Below are 27900 nucleotides of genomic sequence, written 5' to 3'. Positions count from 1 at the left end.
TTGCTATATAAATATGATAAGTTGACGATGGAGAAGCTGAAGTCATCCCGTTTGTCATAAAATTAAGTTGATAGTTTGCCATGAACATCTATGTTCAGTACTATATCTAAGAACGAAGCAAAGGTGGAAGACTCTGTGGTGTCTTTTATTTCGAGTTCACAGGGATGTATCAATTCGACATACGAATGAAAATGATTATCGGCAATAGATAAAACGTCGTCGATATATCTAAATATCTAGTTGAAGGCCACAGCAAGAGATTTTTTCTCGTGTTCATGCTTTTGAATAAATTCTGTCTCATAAGAACATAAAGAGGTCAGGTAATAAAGGAGCACAATTTGTGCCTATATCAAAACAAATATGAAATAGAATTTGGGATGACCAATGATAGATGGTATGTTATATAGTAAATATTATGACTTCTTTGCTCGTTACACAAGTACAACAGAGACTCTGCAAACCCTTACGTGTGGGTAATACTTTCTTATGACAGCATCTGATATAAATTTGAGATTTTGAGAGTATAATTCTCTGAATCCAATTTTATTTAGAACTCCGGTACTTGAGACAGAAAATGGAACAGATATGACTGCTCTCTTTTCTCACGACTGGTTGCAGGTAATTAGACATTACGATCTTACACAGTAGTCATTCAAATGTTCATGGAGAATTAAATAAAATCTGATAACTCAAAACTCTCAATTGAATGGACAAAACAACACATTCGCGTCTATTGTTAGTATTTATTGGTAACAGTTCAAAATATGTAAAAATAAACATGAAGAAAAGGGTCTATATAATGTTAACGAACGGAACACTGCATCTCTCTTGTTATTTTACTTCATGCTAGGAGATGTGGCGTCATTCAATCTATACAGCAATATTGAATAATGTCACAATTTCGAACACAAAATATGATTGAAATAGGAGGATGAAAATGATTTTTTATGACAATACTGTTTATTGTTTCTTACTTCTCACAATTGCTAAATTTCTGTAAAGGCAAGGTGATGCACAGACTTCGACGATTTGTGAAATCTACAATTCTCAACTCAACATATCTACAATGTTCTCGTCGTCATCAACGGGCACATTTTCCACATCTTGTACACTAATAAAGCGATTGTTGATATCAGCCGTGATACTCTATAGTTAATTTTTAAAAGTGTAGAGTGGTAAAGCCTTGTTTATTTTACTCTGTAGATATACACACACAACTTTCTTCATTGTCGAGACACTCATTCTACGTGTAATGTTTGATCTGTCGTAAATGTTTTAATCGTGACAGTTTACACTATACTATCACTAAAATTCTTCTCGATACATAGAGACGTCGTGGTCATGAAAAATCCCAACTAATTTCGCCCTGTTGCTTTGAATACTATATGTAATTGAAGATATACAACTATACTGTACTAGAAATTACAGACGAACTTTGACACAAAAATGGTACGAATTCAGCATAGATCTACTCAGAATTATTATTTTCAAATCGTATCAATGTTTATTTTAATACTCTAGTGGACAGTACTAGACAGATATGCCCGTCCTAGGGAACCGATTTCTTTTAATGTATAATCGCAAATAAATTTTAATTACAGGTTAGTGTGAATTAAACTGTCACCGATTCAGATAGTTTTAATACTACAGTGCATTAGTGTCGCGGCAGTTAAAAAGTTGTGTGCACATTGCACACTTTACAGAATTTGGAAGTATACTAACACAGTAAATAGGTTTGTCATTCTACACTTAACCATGGCTGATATTGACTGTCGTACAATAAAGAAACATTATGACGAGATAGGTCAGAAGGGTTAACAAAAATAGAACGATAAATATGCACAATGTTCAGTTCACATATTCACATTTCATGAGATCTCTAAAAACTTCTTAATGACTCCCACGCAAACAGAAGTTCATAATCATATAGTATTAACGCCCCCTGTCTTCATCAAACAGGGAACGATACAACAAAATTTCAGTAGAAAAGGAAACATCTGCGTTGCCAGTGCGCAGAATCAGAACTACGTCAGTGGATATTTTGTGCACATAAGTTTCACAAATTCTGAAAATAGATAGTCAATATATTAGCATTTTCTTAAGCAATCAAAACAAGTGTAGCAGAATTCCCTTTGATTAACATAATACCAGTAACTCTACTGGAGAGAGAGAGAGAGAGAGAGAGAGAGAGAGAGAGAGAGAGAGAGAGAAGTGAAGATAACGACTAATAATTCCTATCAAAAATACAAAATTGAAAGCAAAAACAAACACGAGTCATTGGAAACACCAGAAGTGGGATCAGGTGCCTAGGAGATTGATTGATTGATTAAATAGTGTTTAACTTCTCTCTCGAGAATCTTTCACTGATATGGAGACGTCATCATTGCCGGTGAAGGGCTGAAAATTTTAGACCTATGTTCGGCGCTGACGGCCTTTGAGCATGGAGAGATCTTTATCGCGCCACACTTGCTGAGACACAGGACCTCGGTTTGTGCGGTCTCATCCGAAGGACCGCCCCATTTAGTCGCCTCTTACGACAAGCAAGGGGTACTGAGGAACTATTTTAACCCGGAAGTAAGGATGTTTTAGTATAGACTGTAAATTTTGTGGGTAGAAGCTCAGTCTCTTCGGTATTACATTGCATATTACTTTGCTGGGGACTGGGCTTCACGGCCTATTTCACCAATGCTAATATTAGGCTTATTCTCGTGTGTGAATTCAGTTCAGAGGTAAATAAACAATTGGCATTGCTTTGAGAATTTTAATTACTATTTTTCTTTGACAAAATTAAATAAAAATAAATTGTTAAATCCTTGAAATCGTGTTACCGATTTTGGCTGGATTTTGTGTAAGCATTTGACCTAATGATAGGTTGTATTAACAAATAAGATCATTGTAAGGATTACGAAATTAGCGAAATGCTGACTTTAAACGAGACTGTGAAACCCTTGAAATATATACATGAAAAATGAGGATAACGAGCAGTGATTAATTTCATAACTCCCAAAAGGAATACAAAATAGAGAGTTGGGCAAACATGGACCCCTGGATATGCTAGAGGTGGGATTGGGTGCCTAGGAGTATCCCCTGTCGACCGGTCACACATACAAAGTTATGAAATACCAAACAATACTCTTTTTCCAATAGTGTCGGATTGAAAAAAATGGATGTCTATGGTCAATGAGACTATATAAAACATAAGAATGACCAACGAGATAAATAATATTAATGTATTGATTGTAATTGTTTTGGGGCAATCTGTTCTCTTCTCAGGATAGTGGGATGAATGAATACTTGAATAAATCAAACTGTGAGCAACGTAACTTTAAAACTAGCACTAAATCTACACTACTAAATAAAGGAAATGAATAGATAATGCTCTACATATTTTCTAGTGTTTATTATTTAGTCTGATGTCTCCTAAATAAATATGTGCATGTACATATATGCCCCCGCAGTGCTAAATTGTAACGGGTTATACATATGCATCATTTAGTGATGCCAAAACAATTCAAGATATTGAGTAGACGTGATTTCAAATTCAATAGGGGTCATCTACTTTTTAAGATTTACCAAGTTCAGTGTCTGTCAAGGAAAGGTATTTTATAATATTAAGCAGACAAGACTTAGTCTACACACCGAATGAATGAACGAAAAGTGCAAAGCAATATGAAGAGTATTACCTTAACTTAGAACATACGATTTTCTAAATATTAACAGTCTCGGGTGCAAAATTCTAACGCAAGTTGAAATTGCATTTGTACTCTCCATAACAAACTGCATGATTGTTTTCGGATATGATATACATGTAGAACTGCATGAGTCGGACGTACTCATGGTGATGGGATGCATGGCCATTTATTCGCCTGCCACTACGCGAATGAGTTTTATCCTAAATCCCCTAGGGTAGTGTAAGAGTCTTAGTTTAGCCATTCTGAAACAGTTCTGCATGGTTGACATTAATCTGTTTTCAGTACTCCTGCTTTCTTGTGTTAAGTGTTATGCCCAGAAAGTATTCATTTTTACTTGATTCTTTAGGTGTCTTGGTTTAAGATTGGTTGGATATAGAGTTTAACGTTCCTCTCGGCAATTTATCACTCATATTGAGACGCCACCATTGCCGGTGAAGGGCTGCAAAATTTAGGCCTATATTCGGCACTTACGGCCTTTGAGCAGGGAGGGATCTTTATTGTACCACACCTGCTATGACACGGGACCTCGGTTTTTGCGTCTCATCCAAGGGACCGCCCCATTTAGCCGCCTCTTACAACAAGGGGTACTGAGGACCTATTCTAACCCGGATCCCCATGGAACCCTTAGTGTAAGGCAAACTCAGTGAGCTCCTTTCAAAACTTGATGTAAGTTGTCCTACTCCTTCCGACCTACAGTAGGACCCAACATAAAAAGTCAACAATTTCTGCGACATATTTTTATGTGTACAAAAGTGAATAGATTCGTTTGTGATAACTTGGATTTCTTACTTCAAATCTTACGCTAAACTTCTCACATTTCGCAAACTCTATGGTCGTTATAATGATCTAGTTTGCCAATACAACCTACCATTGGGTAAGATGGTGTCTGACGTATTTTATACCTATTATTAGGCCATTTTTAGCACACTGATTCTGACTGCAGATTATTCCGCTTACCTGATCAAGATAGTTCTCACGGCGGGTGTGACCGATCGGCAGGAGATGCTTACTCCTCATAGACACCTGATCTTACATTTGGTATGCCCAGGGGTCCTTGTTTGCCCAACTCTATTTTGTATTTCTTCGATATCATGTACATGCGAAAAAAGACACCATTTACCTTCATAATCCATCCTTCCGTCAAAATCCACGTCCACCTCTCTAATCATCTCTTCAACTTCCTCCAGCGTCAGCTTCTCCCCGAGGTTTATCATGCACAGACGGAGTTCGTCAGCGTCTATGTAACCATTACCATCCCTGTCAAACATTTTGAAAGCCTCTCTCAGCGCCACCTCATGGTCCTCCTCATCCAAATCACGGCTCATAACTACATCCAAGAAACTTTCAAAGTCTATAGAACCTGTACCTAATTAGAGGGAAAGCATTAACAATATCAAAGTGTACATATACAAGTGTACCACGATTTTTTTACAGCTTTTTTTTCAATCAATAATATCCTAAAGAAGCTAGTTGTCATTTAGTCTTTACTAACAATATCTACAGTGAAAACTGATTAATGCCACTTCTGTGTAATCCATTTCGCTGGGCATGCCGACCCTTCTTTCATTCTCAATTTCATATTTTCGTTGTTGTTATGCTGTTTATTCCAACACACTGTATTCCGACAAAAAAATGTCTCCCAATATGTATCGGATTAGACAGGATCCACTGTAGTATATATTTATCTATTAATTCTCTTCAGTTTTTAATTGTATTGTGTAGTTTTACATCCCTTCCAAAGTCTTCCACTAATATCAGCACGTCACCACCTTTCGAGGAAGGCTTGCTTTGACCTCCTGGGTTCAGAAGTGATGATTCTTAATCAGGAAAACACATATCATGACATGGGACCTCGACCTTTAAAGACCCTCAAAACTAACTTTTATTGCTGAGCGCTTGGAGAAGGAGCATTTGCTACACGAATGACTCATCTGTGTTGTGACCGGGGCTGGGACCATCAACTTGCCGCTCACGTATACCTGCGCCATACAGAATCTAGTATAATTCTAACAATTAGGAAGCAACTAACGTCGATATGGGGCGGGTGTGACTGGTCGACAAGGGAAGATTACTCCTCTTAGGCACCTGATCCCACCTCTGGTATGTTCAGGGGTCCGTGTTTGCCCAACTCTCTATTTTGTATTGCTTATAGGAGTCATAAGATTGATCACTGTTCAAAATCTTCAACTTTCATTTGGGAGATGGTTAGTTTGAAATTAGTGTTCATAAGGGAAAACATTCTCTGACGATAATCTCGTACATAATATTACAGGGATTTCTGTTATGCATTGTAAATGATACATGAAAGGTGAAGATAACGAACAGTGACCAATCTGACTTCATCTTCTCTATCGTCAACTTCCCATATTTTTGTAGCAGTATTCCATTAACATCTGAATATAGTGTGTATGTCTCTCAACTGACTCAATACGCAAGAGCATGTTCTGCATATGATCTGTTTTTAAATCGAAGCAGGCTATTGAAATTACAGGGGATTCAACTATGTCATTTAATGTTGACGATGAAAAAGCTGAAGTCATTCGGTTTGTCATAAAGTTGAGTTGTTTGTTTACCGTTGACAACCATGTTCAATAAAAACATACTAATTTTGTCTACGAATTATTCCGTTTGCCTGATTAAGATACCGATATAGAAATCACAGTGGGTGTGACTGGTCAGAACAGGGGATGATTACTCCTCTTGGGCACCTGGTCCTACCTCTGATTTGTCCAGGGGTCCGTCTTTGTCCAACCTTTAATTTTGTATTCTTCATAGGAATTACAAGATTTATTACAGTGTCTATCTTCATTTATTCATGCTGAGGTGAGAGCTATACCAATTAATATTTTAAAATGAAGGCTGTTTATACTAAATAATACTTATATGATTGCATTCTCTGGAAAACAAAGCCACCTTAACTCGTTCGGTGGTGTGCTCACTCCGTGTGCGGGATGACTGGAATCAATCACAGGCCGCGACATATCCGAATCGTTAAAATACATGTAAATAACGATTTCTCTTTAACCAATCGTAGGGCATTAAAGGTGGAAGACGCAGGTCTTTTGTATGACAATGTTAAGGTAGGTGTTGGTGCAATAAAGAACCATCAATGCTAAATGAACCTGAGCGGCAAAAGCTAGCAGAGGTCCTACATTCGTGGCGCTTCACCAAAAGCTGGTAGTGTGTCTCAATGAGTGAAAGCTCTGGAGGGGACTCAAATATTCAAACAACCAAAATATGAAAACAACATAATATCGCATGTGATTCATAAACAATCGGTACAATAATCTAGATAGAACCTTCCGAGTCGATCTCATCGATCATTTCCTGAATTTCTATCTCTGTGGGGTTATGGCCCAGAGCCCTCAGCACGGCCCCTAATTTCTGGACAGACAGAATCCCGTCGTGATCCTTATCGTACATGTTAAACGCCTCTTTGTATTCTACAAACCAAACAGAAGATGGCTAAATAAACTGTAATGTTTAATGCATTTTTGTCAAAATGATCTTTCTCTATATTTGTTTTTGTTGATAATAGCACCTTACATTTTTCCATGTCATGATACTGAAAGAAAACATCAATATTGGCGTACCTGATTATTCTATAATTTGTTATTATACAGCTAACTATTTGCTAGTAAAAAATGTTCATAACTTCTAAAGGGTTTTAGCTTGCAATACCTGCGTCATTATTGAACGCCTTCTTTTTATGAAATTTAAGGATCCGTAGCGAAAAGTCAATGTCATTGCACCCTAAAATGTAAACAAAGATGGCGGACCAGCTATTTGGTAAACTCTGGTCGCCGGTTTTGATATATTATCTATGAAGTATCAATTCTTATTTCATTTACAGTTAAGGACCAGTATATATTATTAATCACAATTTGAAACATTTCGCTTTGATCATGCAATTGGATAATTGTTGAAAACATGTGTAACTGATATTGCACGGAGTCTTATCAGTGTCAATAATGCATCCCCTTTAACTGGACGGGACAATGAATAACTTATCAACATAAAACAATTAAAATGCTGTTAAGCTCTTTAAAAAGGAGTTATTGAATGTTTCCATATGAGTGAATAATTCTCGAGAGGGACGTTAAACGATATAAAATCAATCAATCAATCATGTTTGCCAATATTTCAATAACCCTTTTGATTTCTGAATTATATCGCCATCCTCTGAAATTGATGACGTCACAATACTAATGTGGATGTTTTCATTGTAATTGATCGACCATGTCACAGATAAGACTAAGTACACAAAAAAATAATGCCACTGGTTTTTGTCATTTCGCTAATTAGGAATTTATTCGTTATTCTTTAAAGATCTATTTAAAACATGAGAACTTAATGATAATTTTCATTGCTACAGTAATTTGATCTGAAGTTAGGTCATGTCGAATTGAAAGGCGCGAATCATTACTCTCGTGCAACCAGACGCTCGGTTGTCTCCGTAAATCTCCGACTAATCGTCGGAGATATGCGGACAGTCGAGCGTCTGGTTGAACGAGACTAGCGGATCATACGATCACACGAGATTGTTGAATTATTTGTTTTAAGTCCTGTCGAGAATGTTTAACTCTATTGAGACGTCACCAAAACCAAACCTTCAAGAAAAAGAATTCAGAGAAAGATCCAATGAAATATAAAATCACAACTTTAGATTAATTGTCATCAGATTCACAGCTATCAGAAACCATCAGATCCATAATACTCTATCAGAAATCACGGGAACTTGCTATCAGAAATCATGAGAACTAGCTATCGAAAGATCTCAAAATCATAGCATCCATAGCTATCCGGAATCATATATCAGAAACCGCCATACCTATCTCTAAATAGGCGTATTGAAGCCTAAACATAACGTCTAACCATAGGCACTCGACGTTTTAAATATCTATAATGATAAAAAATTGTCTTCCTGTAAACATGATATTCACAAGGTATATCACGCCGTCATCTTGGTTTTCTTTTTTACCAGCTGCATCACTTAAAAAATTCGGCAAAATGTTCGATATAATATGATAATTAGACCCCTACCGTTTAGAAGCAACTCTGTCAAGGTCTTACCTCTCGCATCGTCATGGTGAACTGGAAATAAAGTCCATTTATCGGCTATAATCAACCATCAAACATCGTCTACTGCCTCTTAAATGCGAAAGTCGTTAAAAGGTAGCCGGAAGTTGACATAATTATGCAAATGAGAATTGTACCCTCTGACGCTTGTACGAGAGGGGGGTGGGAGGGGGCGGGCACTGAATGCAGGGTAGTTGCAGTCCTGCAAACAATAAAACTCGGGCACAATTGTGTGGTTTCGGGACAGACTGGCACGGAAAATTTAGTAAATCTATCACATTACCAAATAACATTGGAAATGTTCATAACCCCCCCCCCCCCCCCCCCCGCTTCAACTCCAACTCACGTTTTGTCACCCATTGAGCAGGACAAGACATTTGGATGTATAAATGTCACTGTGTACGTTTGAGAGTATACCCACGTGTAGGCGCGCGCGTGTGTGTGTGTGTGTGTGTGTGTGTGTGTGTGTGTGTGTGTGTGTGTGTGTGTGTGTGTGTGTGTGTGTGTTTGTGAATTCAATTTTGAAGTTTTCTTATTACATTATGACATTTACTTTCAACTAGGCTAATTTTAATACAACGAATGCATGAATAAGTGATGTTATCATGTTTAACGTTTAAAAAAATAAATAAAGTATATATTAATAGAATAGTGTTCAAGATCTATTACCTCGCTCTCAAGATAGAACATATTTACTGCTAATATTTTTAATTTTATCGACCAATGAAAAAAGGGCTATCCCAAAATTATGTCAACGTACGTCCACCTTTCAGCGATTTCACGCATTTGAGAAGCAGTAGACGATGTTTGACGGCTGATTATAGACGATAAATGGACTTTATTTCCTGTTCACCATGACGATGCGAGAGGTAAGACCTTGACAGAGTTGCTTCTAAACTATCATATTATATCGAACATTTTGCCGAATTTTTTAAGTGATGCAGCTGGTAAAAAAGAAAACCAAGATGACGGCGTGATATACCTTGTGAATATTATGTTTACAGGAAGACAATTTTTTTTTATCATAGATTTTATTATAGATTATAGACGTCGAGTGCCTGTGCGTCTAACCATTCTGAAAATTAAATTTTAAATACCCTCAATCTAATTAAAATTAGATCCTATGATCCGCTCACCGATAGTAGATGAGCGGATCGTATGATCTAATTTTAATTAGATTGAATTGAAATACCCTCGACAATGTTACGTTGTTGTTGTGTTTTTTTGGGGGGGGGTTGTTTTTTGGTTGGTTTTTTTTTTTTTTTTTTTTTTTTGGTTGGTTGGTTTTTTGGTTGTTTTTTTTTTTTTTTTTTTTTTTTTTAGATCTAGACGTCAGACAGAATATAGAATATAAGTAATGGTTATTATTTACTTACCTATATATAGAATATAAGTAATGGTTATTATTTACTTACCGTGAACTTTGTCTTGTGTCAGCTGATTCAACTACAAAATAGAGATAAAGATAACATTACTTTAAACTATAGCCATATTTACAATAGTAGTAAAACTTAAAAATTCTCAAATAGATCAAATGTAAAATGTTTGTCATTGCCCAAACATCAATCTTCTTCCAATTACATATATCACTTCCCTGCATACTTCTATATTTCTCATAACGGAGGAGAGGAGCTAGAGGTATATTGCAGAAAAGCGCGAATAAAAGGACTTTGTCATAAAACCACTTCATGACTTGCGATGTAAATCAACAAAGGCCCGGTTTTAGTCATTTTTGTACGCCCGTCAAAGACGGAACGTATTATAGTATGGCGTCGTCCCTCTGTCCGGACCTTGTGCGCAGGATACAGACCGAACCGTAAGCCCCAGGATTTTACAACTTGGTATATATGATCACAATGATGAGAGAAAGATGCCTATTGTTTTTCAAGATCATAGGTCAAAGTTCAAGGTCGTAGTATCACTTAGTCGGAAAACTTAGTAGGAAAACCTTGTGGGCAGGATACAAACCGAACTGTAAGCTCCAGGATATTACAACTTGGTATATTTTATCACCATGATGAGAGAAAGATGCTTTTTTTTAAGGTCAGAAGTCAAATGTCAAGGTCGTAGTGTTACTTAGTTGGAAAGCCTTGTAGGCAGGACACAAACAGAACCGTAAGTTCCAGGATATTACAACTTGGCACATTTTATCACCATGATGAGAAAGATGCCTAATGTTTTTCAAGGTTAGAGGTCAAAGGTCAAGGTCGCAGTATCACTAAGTAGGAAAACCTTGTAGACAGGATACAAACCGAACCGTAAGCTCCAGGATATTGCAAATAGGTAAAATTGATCATCATAATGAGAGGAAGATTCCTATTATTCCTATTAGTTTTCAAAGGTCATTGTCGCAGTATCACTTAGTAGAAAAACCTTGTAGGCAGTATACAGACCGAACTATTGGGGCTAGGACCTTCAAACTTGGTACGCATACACTTTTTGTCAAGTGGGGATTCCTATTGTTTCTCAATGTCAAGATCGTAGTAGCAAGATACAGACCGAACCCTTGGGGCTAGGACCATCAAACTTGGTACACATACATCGTATGGCAAGTGAAAATATTACATAGAGAGTTCATGAATTGTCTGTTTTTACGATGCAAAGAAAGTATATCGCACCCAAATGATTGCTGATACTAAATGATGCCAAGTTCTACAAATTATGGTGTAAAACAAACACCCTATATTAGCTTTTCACGGGCGTATTACGTACCGTTGGCGGTTCTCTTGTTATACAATCATTACCATCTATTTTATTGTGCAGAACTGAATTATCTGCGAATCAATGCAAATTCTTCATTCCAGTGTTTTAATATGGAAAATCTAAATATACAAATGACTTCGATTAGCTAAACTTGAATGATAACCACATATTAAATATCCGATTCCCAATAGGAGATCAAGCATAACAGGGAAAAGTCCGGAAAACTACCTTCGGCACAATGTCTCAGAAATCACGTAAAACTCAGTCACATTTGGTGAAGCTTTCATCTGTAAACATCATCAGCAAATCACAAACCAAATTTCAACTTCCTACATTAGAGCAAAGTCAAAACGTTCGGAGAACGAAGTACTCGGTAAACACTAATCATTTGATCAACTTGACAATGTGTAATGTTGCTATTCTTACATGTTTGCATATTCATTCACGTTTTGTACAGAAATATTTGAAAACAGAAGTTTCTAGCAAGTGTCCTTAAAAGGAAAAGAAACATGTCACATATATTTGTTTTTCTTTTTATGGCTGGAAAGGAAGTTGTCCATTAGGACGATGTGCTATTCATCCTTAGAGGCCTAATAGTCCCAGATAACTCTCTCACGTCTAATAATCCCAGATAACTCTCTCACGGCTAATAATCCCAGATAACTCTCTCACGGCTAATATTATATTACTTCCTTAAATTAATGAACATTCATCTCTTTGCAATGTTTAATAACTCTTATCCGGAATCTTCTTGATCATATATAATAAATTCTATCCTTTATCGCTCAAACCTTTTTTGATAAATGCCATTACGAATGAGATGGTAGCGCAGCAGTAAGCATACATTGTGTCACTTTGACCTCGGAACCTTGACTAGATAGTTGCGTTTCAAATCTCAATAGATGACCTTTTTTCAATAATAATTTTGTGAAACATCGACAGTTTTTTCGTGAAAGGTCCATGGATACAGCAGGAAATAAAACTGAACTATTTGATGCTATTTACATGTATAAAAGGTTTAAATGGAAAACAAGTTAATGAGCAACATATCTACTGCAATTTTTAAGACTTGTGCAAGTAGTTCCTCTTTATCTGTCTTTGGTACTTCACTGCATATATAACGGGCGTTTTCTGTGGTTGGAAACTTTCGTGATTCGATCCCGAAAAGGTAGGAACTTATATTCTATGTTTCCACTGCATAACGAGGCACTTAAATAACATCTTAATTTTGTTGCAAAATATTTTGCGATTGTAATTTTTGCGGAATTTTCTTATCCGCAAAGGGGGCCTCCGTGGCCGAGTGGTTAGAGCATCGCGCTCAAAATCACACGGCCTTTCACCTCTGTCGGCGCGGGTTCGAATCCCGCTTGCGCCGGTAAGTGAGAAAGTTTCCCAGTTTACTTTCGGAAGGTCGGTGTCTCTGACTTCCCAGGTACATTGTATCTGGGTTCTCTCTTCCATCAATAAAAACTGGGCACCACCAGATAACTAAAAAAGTGGAAAACCGCAGATATATGGTAATATATGGTAAATATTTTAGAAATGCTTTAAAACGTATGTATTGAGAATGAGTGCATGTTGGCAAGAACGATATGTTGATACAAATCAGTTACTTGAACACTGCAAATTGACTGAAGCTGGAGAGGAAAACGAGTAGTTTTACGGGCATTGGAATGACGTCAGCAACGTTTTTGGAACATGCCATTACACTTTTTCAGTGTTTTCCCCTTTGATTGTAATGATAAAATCTTCCTCATCAATGCCTTGCAGTTGTAAACAATGGGTGTATGAATCTTCATAAATATAGTACATGTACATCTATTTTAACGGCTGAGAATTCCGACCGAAATGAAAGTCGCATATTAAAGCAAATAAAAAAAGATAAATTTTATTTTGAAAAAAAACCATGAGGGTAGAAACTGCCACGTTTCACACCGGCATATGTTTCATGAAGCGCTGACTGTCATGAATTTTCAAAAATGAGATTTATTTCTGATGTGGGTATCCCTTTTTTTTTTTCATTTGACATAAGAACTCAGGCGATACATAGCCTGTTCCCAATTGACTGGACGGGGAAATTAGGAATGATATTAGAGCGGACCGTTCAATAAAGCTAAATATCCAGCACGCAGCCTATGGGATAGCCCCTACGATTTTGAATGCAGTCCTTTTAAGAACTCCAACAAACTGTTCGTAATTGAGTTCAGTAGATACATGTAGCTCTAGACAGGGTCCAAATCCACGATTTTTGAAAATGACATTTTGAGGAAATCTGATTGATTTTCTCTTAAATCTTAACATAAACTTGATTTATACTTGACTGAATAATTTTAGGTTACTTTAAACAAATATGATTGAGTACGATTAATTATTTCCATGCTAGGCGCACCCTGGCATTATTGAAATTCCTTTAATGAAATGGTTGACCTCATGGAGATTTTTTTTCTGTGCGATTTGCTGTACCCATATCAACACGTGCTCGCATACCAGGGCTCAGATCTCCGGACAAGAGGTTAGAAGTAGATAGCACTCATGTACGCGGAAACGACACAAAGAAATACCTAGTTTTATTCGAACATTTGTCAAAAAGACGAAACTCGTGTTTTTCCAACTTCAGAAGTTTTTCAAAATTCTAACCTTCTGTTGCGAACTCTTAGCGTTCTGAACCTCTCGAGTGAGAATGTTAAAATCAATGTGTCATTACTTCAACTGTACAATACTGATGTGTAAACCTAAAAGTGGAGGATCTAGAAAATCAATGTGTCATTACCACAACTGTACAATACTGATGTGTAAACCTAAAAGTGGCGGATCTAGATAAGGTAGATTATATTTGCATTCCCTCCCGAATTATGACTGCTTGATCAAAAAGGACGGTCGGAATGGAAGGTTTACTAGATGTGGATCAATTATTGGATGAATGTGTAAACTCGAATTTTCTCTCATTATAATCATATGATGAAACTCAGTGCATTTTCACATATATGCATGTAGTCACAACCATTGTAGACCCATGGAGAATGGTACTCATAGGTACTGATTGTTGCCCAGCAATTTTTTCAGCTTAATTTGTTACTACCAATATGTTATGAATGGGCTCTGCCTAACTACTCTCCATCTCTCATTCAATTACGGTTTTTCCTTTGTTTTTCGTATAAAAGATTCATCACCCTACAGAAATGATGTCAAGAAATACCCCCAGAAATTGCAGACATCATCCTCATCAAATGCAAAGTGTACAATTGACTACAGATGTACCCCGTCGTTGAAAATTATAGTGCGTACTCTACTAAATGCTTTGGGAAGAAACCCAGTAGAATTAGATGAAGAAAGCTGTCTTGATGTATAATTAACAGTCTTAAGTTTGGCAGAAAAGACAAATTAATATACTAAGGAATGTTGACGACCGTGTTCAATTTGAGCGCTACCGATGAGAGAATAACGGGTGTAACAACACTACAATGTGATACTCTGATTCCTATTGAAGCTATAGGGTTTAGTAGCGCTGATAGATTGTGCGCACACAATTTTTCACAAACTTGTAGAGGTATTCTTGTCCCTCTTTTGCTACTTCTAATACTTATATGAAAGCTTGAGAAACATGTCAAGATCATATATTTTTAAGGCCATACGAGACCATTCTCAATGGTATATACGTTTTCGTGACATTTCACTCACAACTCACTTGTTTTTACAACAACAAACAGAAAAGATAGTTCCTGGTGGTGGCAAGCGAAAATGAATGCCAGCTCTTACGTATAACAATGGTTGATGGAAATCGTGACAGGGACGGGAAATCTAAACCGGGACGCCTTCGTTACTTGTTAGGTGATCTAACCACTGAGGTAACCAGGTCTACATACGAATTATAGTAATTTAAACCTACCTCGGAAACCACACAAGAACTTTTCATATCGAGGAGATAAAGAAATAGTCAAAGAAAAACGTATGTCCTTGGAAGTGCATGGTTGGTTATAACTGGATAGTAACATATCCCTGAACCATTTGGTGAAGGTTACATGTATCGAAATTAACGGATATTTATTCATAATGAATGAATAAAATCGCATTCTAATCACGGTGATTGCGTCTGAGCGGTACGTGCATAGTGATCCTGTTTTAAGGACACCTGGTCAATCTTACAAGTCGTGAAAATGATATATTTGTTCGAATCAAAACTTTGAAATACAGAAAACTTCAGAATATCATGTGTTGCTTAAGACTGCGTATGAACTATCGTAAATCTGATCCAAGGTCAATGTCACTGAGAAAAAAAGGTGAAATGTACCCCCAGTTTTATGGAGCGCCAAATTAACATAAACTCAAATAATTGAAGATATCTTCAATTATTTGAAGATATCATCAATTCAATTATTGCTCTCTTTAATTGAATTAATGCGCGCATTAAATCAATTATTGCTCTCATCATATGAATTAATGTGCGCTTCAATTCAATTATTGCTCTCTTCAATTCAATTGATTCGCGCATTAATTCAAATAATAGATTTGATGCGCACATTAATTCAATTATTGCTCTCTTCAATTCAATTGATGCGCACATTAATTCAAATTATGAGAGCAATAATAGATTTGATGTGCGCATTAATTCAATTATTGCTCTCTTCAATTCAATTGATGAGAGCATCAATTTAGTAGAATTATTGCTCGCAATAATTAATTTAGAGCTCGGTATAAATAATTTGATGATCTCTTTAATTCAATTGAAGATATCTTTAAATTATTTACAATGCTTTTGTATAATGAATTAATGCGCGCATCAATTCTTTTAAAGAGAGCAACAATTCAATTAAAGATATCATTAATTCAATTGTGGATATGTTGAATTGAAGATATCTTTATTTATATACATGTAGTTGCTCTCACTAAAAGAATTATTGCTCTCTTCAAATGAATTAAAGATATCATTAATTTAATTGAAGAGAGCAATGATTGAATTAATGCGCACATTAAATCAATTATTGCTCTCATCAAATGAATTAATGCGCGCATCAATTCAATTATTGCTCTTATCAATTGATTTAATGCGCGCATTATATCAGTTATTGCTCTCTTCAATTGAATTGTAATGCGCATCAATTCAATTGTTGATATCATTAATTCATTTGAAGAGATCATTAATTCAATTAAAGCGCGCATCAATTCAGCTGAAGAATTAATGATATCATCAATTCAATTAATGCGCGCAATAATTCAGAATTGAAGATATCATTAATTATTTGAAGAGATCTTTAATTCAATTGTTGCGCGCATGAAATGAATTGATGATATCTTCAAATAATTGAAGATATCTTCAATTATTTGAGTTTATGTTAATTTGGCGCTCCATACAGTTTGGATGGGTATTGCTAAAACGCGGAACGGAAAACGGAACAGAATTTAAGAATTAGAATGATTAATGTAGCTAAGATAACACCAAAAATCGGAATAAATTACTTTGTTACATTGGGGGGGGTGTCATTTTGATTAAAATCAACAATTTGGGAATTGTTAACAAGCGGTAAAACAATTTTATCATAAAATTCTGTATCATAAATTGATTAAGCGAAGTTAAACGTTTGTATAAGAATTTACAAAGCGTTTTACAAGAATTTTGAAATGTCTGCATTAACAGATAAGTACTTTATATCACCACTCCCGGTGGCAAAACGTCATTAACGCACATTTACATGTAAATTTCCTCCTACATGTAATACCGTGTAATACAGTATGTGTATACTTACAACAGGGGGTGTGGTATGTATATCACGACAACAATTCATGATCTTAGTAAGTCAGCAAGTTAAACATCTTGTGTTTGATATATTATTTTTAAGGAACAGAGACTTTGTGACCAGATCACTCCAATCCTAAATGAGGAGGACTTCTGGCAGTTTACTTCCAAACTAAATACTTGTATCTTAATATTTAGATTAATAATGAGACGACCCTTTAATTCTATTCAAGCATAAATTGTCTGTTAGTCTCTTAGCCATTTCATATCTATTAATTCCTCATACTATGGATCGTAAACTTCATCTTAGTTTTCATTGGTTCTGTTTCAATCTTTCTTTGCCGCTGAATCTCTTCGGGTTCGACACTAATCCGCAGGATGTCGGTAAATGTACGAACTTTCATATAAATAAAAATGAGGCAAACCTTTTATACACATCGGACTAGTTCGCTTTAAAATTTGATTGGATACATAAATACATGCATGTATTATACCAAGTGTAGAACTAAATTACGAATAAATGCACGTTCGATTTAAGAAGGCTATGTTTGGGGAAAATTGTTGAAAAAAAAATATTTTGTCTTTTACAGTGTTGTTTTCGGGGGGCTTTTATACATTGGATATAAAATTTGAAATTCAAATCTTTTTCAAATTCAGTAAAAAAAAAATTCCTTTATTTGGGGGTGGTTTTTTTTTTTTTTTTTTTTTTTTTTAATTATTTATTTATTTTTTTATTATTAATACTTTTCATAGTAAGTTTAGAATTTTAAAATGCATATGCATTAGTATGAAGTATATCAAACGGTGAATTCTGTGGATGACTTCCCACTCTCTCTGTAATTTCTGCTTTCCTTGTTCGTGATAAACCTTTTATTTTTGCAAAATGCTGACCTCTCATACAATATTTTCCGTTCCGTTCTGTTTTGTTTTCCGTTCCGCGTTTTGGATACATCCGGGGGAATGGGATTAATAGTCTTGCTATGACAACTCTAACTCCACAAACATACAGCGATTGATTATATCTTTTTAACCCTCTCGAGAATTTTTCACTCCGATGGAGACGTCACCAAGACTGGTGAAGGACTGCAAATTTAGGCCTATGCTCGGCGCTTGTCACATCTATACTGTGACAAGGGACGTCCGTTTTTAAAGTCATAAGGTTAAGGTGGGGCGAACGCTCTACCTCTAGACCACCGTGGCGGTTTATACAGAGGTACATATCTTCTTATTTTTGTAATAATATTTTACAAACGATGGAAAGCCATGACCGCGCTTGTATGGCCTTTCCACATACTTTCATCTACTGAAAAAGTCGTTCAAATAGGATTTCTGTCAGACTCCCACTTTAATGAATGTCAACATTTTGATCCCGATGCAATTTTACTAGTATCAATTATAAATTGTCCATCATTCCCGTATTCAGAAGACTTTTCTTTCCCTAAATTTTATACGATTTTAATCTAAGCCCTCCCCATGTTTCTTGTGGACAATTATAGAAGTGAATAACAAAAAGAGGGAATGCAAAACTGGGTCAAACACAAGCAACATTTCTTACGGAAAATTGATAGCAATCAATACCAGCTGACATCAATTTTGAGATTGTCTTAGTATATGAATAGCAATTGTTTTGCATTTCACAAACAAAATCATTTTATCAACAGTGAAGAAAAATGTAAGAAGAAAAAATGTTCCAAGATTAAGCAGTAAGATGATACGACAAGGTGTTAATTTATGAATATCGGATAAAGGAATTAACTACGAGTTCGTTAATCACCCTCGTTAAAACACCAATTTCTAAGAAGTTTTACAAACATAAAAGCCTTGTAAGAAATACAAACGAAAGTATGAACCAGTTCAGGCAGTATATACACCAAAGTCATGGTTAATTGACTTTCTGATTATAGAGTAAGGTGATATTTAAAAAAAGAGAAGGGGTAAAAGACAAGTATACTAGTATTCGAAAGCCATATATTGGGGTCACACGTTGGAAGGAAGAGACTTTACAGAGGAAATTAGAATATTTTTTTATGATGCTAACTATCTTTCCATCTTCGATTCTAATTAAAAACAGACATAGCTATCGTTAGCGCCAGTACTTATGGATCAGGAAGAGAAAAACGCGTGAGATCGCTGTCTCTGTGAATTTCATGCATCGAAGGAAGCCACATGTTTTGTATTGTCTCAGTGTTTCTCGATATAGCAAGTAGGCAATGACATCACAAACACAACACTGAAAAGTATCACACTGACTACCTGTCAGCAAGACAAAAGGGCATTATTGAATTAATGTTATTACCAAAAAAGCGCAATATTGAAATTCATCTTATCATATACGTGTCGTGGGCGTGTATTTTGGTGGTGCACAAGAATAAGCAACGCATATATATGTACTGAATTGGAAAATAAAAGACATCGTCATTACCCTTCAAATAAATTTCCTATCTATTGTTTGGATGTTGCTGTAAAGAACATTGGAAAAGTTTTAAAGCATTTCATGCTATAGATTTATTAACATTATTATTCTTTATAACGAACACTAATAAATCTATAAGGAGAACGTGTAGGATTTTGACACCAATTGTGGAAAGCTAAATACCAGCTCTATACAGTGTAATAATGAAAAGTAAGCGGCTTAATCACCCCAGTGCCAAATAATACCCACTGTTTCCGTCTGTTACTGTGAATATGATATATTGCTCTTTCTGTGTAGTCTGTAGAAATGGCTATTAGTTTCGCGCCATCTGCTATTATATGTATTGCATTTAGAAGCGGTATAGTAGTTTTGAAAATTTCAAATTTTGTCTGAAAGAGAAAAAAAACCCAAAGAATTCATAGTTGTATCATTGTTTATTGGTGTGTCCTCGAAGTTCAGGTAATAACAAGCTTTTGGATCCTTTTCATGCTTGTTTATTTCAGATAACGGCATTTGTCATACTTCTATTTTAATTTTTGCAAATGTTTTATTGAATATTGAATAACCTTGTTTGAGAAGTTCAAATTCCTATTCTATATGTAGTTTGATGTGGATTTTAAACGTTATGTAGTGCTCATGCCTTGATATCTTTTACTATGTTCTAGTTTCAACTTACAGTATACACAATTTTACTTTGGAACATTTTGAAAAATTATATCCGGTCAGGTCTTTGACTCAATACACATTACAATTACACCTGTTGTCGGGGGACCTGTGTACCAGCTTTGACTATTTATAAAGCAGCCTACCTTCGATGATTCCATCGGATTTTCCTTGGCAAAATCAGAATGCATCTTTCGCAAAACATCTTCCACCGTGGACATATTGTCACAATTCAGTATTAAACGTCTAAATTAGTTCAGCAGCGCAGTGTTTTTCTGCCGATTTCACATCCCTCGGCTCTCCTTGCTAATTAATGAAGAGCGCGGTGCATATATTCACCCCTAACACATCGTCATGTATTGGCGCACATTGACGAATTATTGCAGAACCTCCCCCAGTGTTTTACTGTCTTTTCTAGTGCTCTAGAATTGGCCAATAACTATTTTTGTCAACACATGATGGATTATGTGAAGAAAATGTATGTATTTTACACGTTTAATCTTATTTTACGGGGTATATAATCGTTTATATATATCGCTTAAAGCTATACATATTTAGGTAGCGAGAAAAAAAACCATTTGAAATTATTTACATGTTCAATTAGTATAATATTTTAACTTTCCACCAAATTTGGTGAATTGAAAAAGTGAAGATAATGAACAGTGACCAATCTCATAAATCCTTTTAATAATACAAAAGTAAACGAGGGGAAAACATAGACTCCTGAGCACACCAGAGGTGGGATCAGGTTCAAGAAGGAGTGAGCGTCCCCTGTTAACCGGTCACACCTACCATGAACTCTATATCTTGATGTCTTTATGAGCATGAAATTGCTAAGAAAGGTCAGAGAAAGGTAGATAACTTTTCAGAAAAAAATATGTCTTTCGAAAAGATGTTAATATAACACACTTATCCATAGATTATTTATCAGGTGTGTTTTATCACTAGAAGTGTTTAGTGTCAGGCTCTTTAGGGGCTAATTCTATTTCATTTTTTAAAAATTGATAAAGGTGCAAAATTAATTATTCAAATTTATACATCAAATTTCATCTGTGTCCACTGTTGAATATTTACATTTCCAATGTTTTTGCTTTGGCATCTTTACAAAATGAAATTGTAATGAGTAAATTGTAATTTTCTCATTCATGCGTTGCGGTTGTAAATATTGCATGTATGAATCTTGATAAAATATAGTACGTCATTTTAATGACTAGGAAATCTGACAGAAATGAAAGTAGGTTGTAAATATAAGAAATAAACTTCAAAAATATATATCAGTTTGAGCAGCACTGCTTCACACTCGCATGCTTTTCATGAAGTATACTGATGCATGAATCTCCTTCACTTATGGATGCTTAAATAATTCATATCCTACAATTCAATGCAAATGTTCAGAGTTGTATTTTGAAAGAGTTATCACCCTTCCTTTAATATGAGAACAATTACATTTATAATTTGTCTGATGACATGAAGATATCTTTATAGACTATACAACACAGGTATTTTATGTACCTTTTTCACTAAAATTGTCTATGTTATCATTTCATATGACCAACATGCATTGCTTTGCACAGGAAAATAATTTTCTATGTAAATGTTCTTAATGTAAAACCAGAGTTTTAATATAGAGTTTTCCTTTGATGGAAACTTTTGTACTGGTATACTTATATTATATCGGATACTTTATGGCACAACTTTGTGGACGGCGGTGTGGTTTCGGCTTCGCTATCGTCAACTGGTGGTATTCCGTTGTCGTCTGCATGTGATGTTTGTGTCTCTCAGCTGATTCGACACGCGAGAGCATGTTCTGTGTATAATCATTTTTTTAATCGGGACAGGCTCTTGACAAATTAGTTGGTGTTACTGTGGTTTCAACAATCTTGTTTAAAGTCAGCATTTTGCAGATTCTATGTTCGTTATATTCATACAAGCTATCGTCTCCATATGAGTGAAAAATTCTCGAGCGAGACGTTAAGCAAGATACAAGCTATCACTTAACAATAAGATGGATGTTAAACGATGTTGGATACCTTTAAAATGTCTTGTTCTGTAATTTTATTTTGCTTACGAGCGATATGCATCCCATCCATGTACAGCCCCTGTCCAATGAATGGATGTCTTCGTGAATCAATCAGTGTTCTTGAACGCAAATATAGCTATTATAATCAAATTAATGAGTCGCGGAAATATCAGTTATATGAGATGTAGAATTACGCAAGTGATAGCCATTGTTCATTAATAAGTTGAGCTCCATTTAATTTAATCAGGCAACAAATACGTAGTCAAAATCAGTTTGTAAAGAATAGCCAAGCAGTTGGTATGAAACGTGTAAGAAAGCATTCGACCTAATAGCATGTTGTATTTGCAAATTTAAGGTCATTATAACGACCGTAGAAATCCCAAAATACTGACTTTAAACAAAATTTTGAAAATGTTGTATATATGCCACAACAATTTATTTTTCAGAGCCTGTCTAGGGTTTGACAAAAGTACCGAAAACGGTACATAGATGCACAAACCAAGAGCTCTATGTATGAAATATTTCCCCAAAATTCACTAAGTTCAAACACCTGTAATATTTTCAATCATTAAAAAATAATTGGATATTTGTTGGAAAAAAAGTCTTGCAATACGCATATCTTCAAATTGTTCACAAAGACCTTGGCTTGAAAACTGTGAAAGGAATTAAATGGACAAACCATGTAATTACTACGTAATATTTTTTGAAAACTCAATAGATATAACAACCTGTATTTTTTTATAACTTGAAAATCCTCTTCAATATCTATACAAGCATTTTGTAAAAAAAAAAAAAAAAAAAAAAAAAAAAAAAAAAAAAAAAGGGGGGGGGGACCCTCACTTGAAAACTATGGGAGGAGTTAGATGGACAATGATGTACACTATATGCAATGTTTATTGAAAACTGACTAAGTTAAAGAAGTGAAGAAAATCAAAATGTTTGCCAATTGCACATGTTCAATACCCATAAAACACTCTGTAAAATAAAAAGGTACTCAACTGAAAACTGTGCGTGGAGTTAGATGGACAAATCATATACCTTCCATATAACATTAAATTTAGATAAAGTAACAAAACTACCACACAGGAGCTCGAAATGGATAAAAAAAAAAAAAAAAAAGCAGCATAATTTAGAGGGACGCACAAATTAACCTAAATTGTGAAGGTCGTGACCCCTGGGTTAGGGATTTAGGCCCTAGGGTAGGGCCAATATGGCTCTCTAGTTAAAATGTATTAAATCTTAGAAAACTCTTCTTCTCTACTCTCGGGCATGTGTGAGAAAAACTAAATGCATGGTTATGAAAAATTTTCTCTCCTCCCACATAAGAAAAGTCAACATTTCGCAAATTCTTTACACTCTGATTTTGACTATAGATTACTCAGATGTAGAGTTCTCAGGCTATGTTTACTCCTTCCACGCACCTGCTGAGCCTATGATTAAGACTACATACAAATATACATTACGAATTCCACTTAACTATTTCAAAATAATTCATACATGTAGGGTGATGGGAACATAATACTGCGAGTCGATCAAGGTATGATTGTTTTAATATACGCGTATAAATATAAGTGCGTGTTACTGCGAATTATTTTATATCATTCTTTATTTAATGAAAATTAATAGCTTATTTTGCCGTGCTGTTCTGGTTTCACATTATGGACATAAGGTTAAGAGTAATTACTTCATGTAATGAAAAAATAGTGATCAACTTAACATATGTATAATATCATTCATATATCATACCATGTATCAGTTACATCTGTATAATATCATTTATATATCATATCATGTATTAGTTACATTTGTGTAATATCATTTATATATCATACCACGAATCAGTTACATCTGTATAATATCATTTATATATCATACCACGAATCAGTTACATCTGTGTAATATCATTTATATATTATACCACGTATCAGTTACATCTGTGTAATATCATTTATATATCATACCACGTATCAGTTACATCTGTGTAATATCATTTATATATCATACCACGTATCAGTTACATCTGTGTAATATCATTTATATATCATACCACGTATGAGTTACATCTGTATAATATCATTTATATATCATACCATGTATGAGTTACATCTGTATAATATCATTTATATATCATACCATGTATCAGTTACATCTGTATAATATCATTTATATATCATACCATGTATCAGTTACATCTGTATAATATCATTTATATATCATAGCATGTATCAGTTACATCTGTGTAATATCATTTATATATCATAGCATGTATCAGTTACATCTGTATAATATCATTTATATATCATAGCATGTATCAGTTACATCTGTATAATATCATTTATATATCATACCACGTATCAGTTATATCTGTGTGATATCATTTATATTTCATACCACGTATTAGTTATGAACAAAGAGGATAATTTCATTTCAAACATTATTTTCCCTTATTATTCTTATAGACATTTTATCAGTCAATGAAGTTTTGAAATAGCTTTAATTCAACAGATAGCAACTTGATATTGTCAAGACACCCCCCACCTTTTGAATATTTTATCAACAGGATCTGTACATGACACATTGGCCTGATCCCAGTATCTTATACCTGTAACTTCCCCATTTAATATTCATCAATCAATGTTTTATTTTCATAAATGTACAGTCATACATTACAGAGAGGAGGTTAACAGAATACTTCATATATACAACATGTACAGGAATAAATATTTTTTTATATTACTATGTATAAAATGGAGGAAGATTAATTCAATAAATGAACATTACCACGAGACAAGGACGTTACCCATGAGGAAAATAAGACCCAAACACTATTATCATACCATCATTAATAGTTTCCCTGTTATCCGCTATAGTTTAGGGGGAGAATTTCTCTATCCATTTTAATAACAACAACTTGGAAAAATAGAACGTTATTGGTATCTGTGCGTATAAATTGCGTCATAGTAAGTATATCTACACTTATACTATGATGGGTTCAATTTATTTTTGAAATATATTTGTCTAATACGTCTTTTTCTAATTGACATGTATCTTGAAGAATTTAAAAGTAGATCTTAAAAAAAATTAACAAATAGAAAGTCTGTCTGAGTCTTACATTCATACCAGCATTAAATCACAATCTTTTATTTGCGAAAAGAAAACCTGTTTTATTATTCCGGAATAAAACCACTAACAAAAAGTAACTTGGAACTAGTATCACTCTTTCGATGGAAAAATCACACTTGAATTAAGTTTTGCTGTAACGAGCCATTAAATAAAGTTTTGGTGTGAAGAGCCACCTTACTCTGTAATGTCATAGTGAGTTTATCTTCATCGTTTCATGACCGAATAATCCCGTGCCTTCCGATTGGGTGAGATCCAACAACAACGCAAAAAATAGAACGCAATGTTCATCTGCACCGGCCCTGGTAGTGAAAAAAACATTTGAATTCTCCAACAACGGGCCTAAGATGAATTAGGAATTCCAAAATTGATACAGTTATTATTTTTAGATCACTCAATGAAAACTCGCTTATCTACTCACTTTAGACTGCCTTGCTCTAGAGTTGTAAAAAAAAAAAAGAAGGGGGGGGGGTGATTTCTGTCAAGAACTGGAGAAACAATTGTTGAATTATAGTAATAAACATGACCGATCAGGCATCGTTTGGTATGCTCTAGTAGTCGGTTTCGATATTTGAATTTATTTAGTCTTATAAACAAAAACTTGCATCTCTAATCGCTTTCAGGTCTTGCAATCTAGCGGCATAAAAAGATGGCCGACCAGCTACATGTATCTTGTAGTAAGTCCTAGTAGCCTGTTTTGATGTTTTTATTTTCTCGGTCAATACGATGCTGTAGGTACCCATAAAATACTATATTGACCTCGTCCTTTGGCCTCGGTGAATATTTGCACTTCTCGGGTAGCTAAAGCATCGAATTGACACCAAAAATTGTATAATGTTATGTCTTCAAACAAGGGGACACGCCATTTTTTAAATTTCTAATGAACGTTGACAAATATTCAGTAAATACAATTACAAACATTAATGCCATCAATATCACTCTGATGGACTAACACTGTGATTGTAGACTAATGCCGTCAACATCACTCCGATTGTAGACTAATGCCCTCAATATCACTCTCATGGTAGGCTAATATCGTCAATATCACTCTGATGGACTAACACTGTGATTGTAGACTAATGCCGTCAATATCACTCCGATTGTAGACTAATGCCGTCATTATCACTCCGATTGTAGACTAATGCCGTCAATATCACTCTGATGGTAGACAAATACCGTCAACATCACTCTGATTGTAGATAAATACCGTCAATATTACTGTGATTGTATACTAATACCGTCAATATCACTGTGATTGTAGACTAATACCGTCAATATCACTGTGATTGTAGACTAATACCGTCAATATCACTGTGATTGTAGACTAATACCGTCAATATCACTGTGATTGTAGATAAATACCGTCAATATCACTCTGATGGTAGACTAATACCGTCAACATCACTGTGATGGAAGACTAGCTCCGTCAATATCACTCTGATTGTAGACTAACACCGTCAATATCACTCTGATTGTAGACTAACACCGTCAATATCACTCTGATTGTAGACTAATACCGTCAATATCACTCTGATTGTATACTAATACCGTCAATATCACTGTGATTGTAGACTAACATCGTCAATATCACTGTGATTGCAGATAAATACCGTCAATATCACTCTGATTGTAAACTGATATCGTCAACATCTCTCTGATTGTAGACTAATACCGTCAAAATCACTGTGATGGTAGACTAATGCTGTCAACATCACTGTGATGGTAGACTAATGCTGTCAACATCACTGTGATGGTAGACTAATACCGTCAACATCACTGTGATGGTATACTAATACCGTCAACATCACTGTGATGGTAGACTAATACCGTCAAAATCACTGTGATGGTAGACTAATGCTGTCAACATCACTGTGATGGTAGACTAATGCTGTCAACATCACTGTGATGGTAGACTAATACCGTCAACATCACTGTGATGGTAGACTAATACCGTCAAGATCACTGTGATGGTAGACTAATACCGTCAACATCACTGTGATGGTAGACTAATGCTGTCAACATCACTGTGATGGTAGACTAATGCTGTCAACATCACTCTGATTGTAGACTAGCATCGTCAATATCACTCTGATTTTATCAGCTGTAGACTAATACCGTCAGCATTATGATTTCTGATTTCTTTGAATGTTGGGCTATTTTTGGTTTACCGGTGGATGTGTGACGTAAAAAGGTCGTAGACGTGTCTTCACAGAGTGGCACAAAGAAAGACGTGATAATGCAATATTTTATATTTTTAAAAATGAGTTTTCCTGACCTACTGGCTGATTCTAACGAGCGGTAACTTCTATCAAGCATTTGTATATACAAAATAGATAAAAACTAGAAACAATAAAGATATTTGGAGTAAGGTACTTACAAACTCTTCTGGCAATATACTTTTCGATCTTATCCCATTAATAGTTATGTCAATATCATCCATTGTATGTTACAAAGAGCACTAGCTATTCCAACATATGAT

At 35.1% G+C, this 27900-nt stretch overlaps 1 protein-coding gene across 2 annotated transcripts; it reads right to left on the bottom strand.

Annotated features, from left to right (window-relative positions):
• Positions 1-728: 728 nt before the first annotated feature.
• On the bottom strand, positions 729-27900 carry LOC130054686 (calmodulin-beta-like). 2 transcript variants are annotated; one of them, XM_056165200.1, is made up of 5 exons: positions 27799-27900; positions 10187-10217; positions 6992-7135; positions 4813-5058; positions 729-2065 (listed from the first exon to the last, which is right to left on the bottom strand). In XM_056165200.1, the coding sequence occupies exons 1-5, from the start codon at positions 27859-27861 to the stop codon at positions 2025-2027; spliced, it is 525 nt and encodes a 174-aa protein (XP_056021175.1). In that variant the 5' UTR covers positions 27862-27900; the 3' UTR covers positions 729-2024. The 2 variants fall into 2 exon arrangements, with proteins under 2 accessions (XP_056021175.1, XP_056021174.1); XM_056165199.1 differs by lacking the exon at positions 27799-27900 and adding an exon at positions 20428-20658.

The sequence above is a fragment of the Ostrea edulis genome, chromosome 5, assembly GCF_947568905.1.
Source record: "Ostrea edulis chromosome 5, xbOstEdul1.1, whole genome shotgun sequence".
NCBI classification, from domain to species: domain Eukaryota; kingdom Metazoa; phylum Mollusca; class Bivalvia; order Ostreida; family Ostreidae; genus Ostrea; species Ostrea edulis.
This window is presented reverse-complemented; position numbering and strand designations above follow the sequence as displayed.

What these genes read in the sequence shown, in the direction of transcription:
- LOC130054686 (XM_056165199.1), bottom strand. Translation starts at nt 20,502, where the DNA reads ATGTCCACGGTGGAAGATGTTTTGCGAAAGATGCATTCTGATTTTGCC. An exon ending in GACACAAGACAAAGTTCACG is followed by an intron (nt 7,136 to 10,186) that starts GTAAGTAAATAA and finishes TTTGGTTTGTAG; the next exon opens with AATACAAAGAGGCGTTTAAC. An exon ending in CGATGAGATCGACTCGGAAG is followed by an intron (nt 5,059 to 6,991) that starts GTTCTATCTAGA and finishes CCCTCTAATTAG; the next exon opens with GTACAGGTTCTATAGACTTT.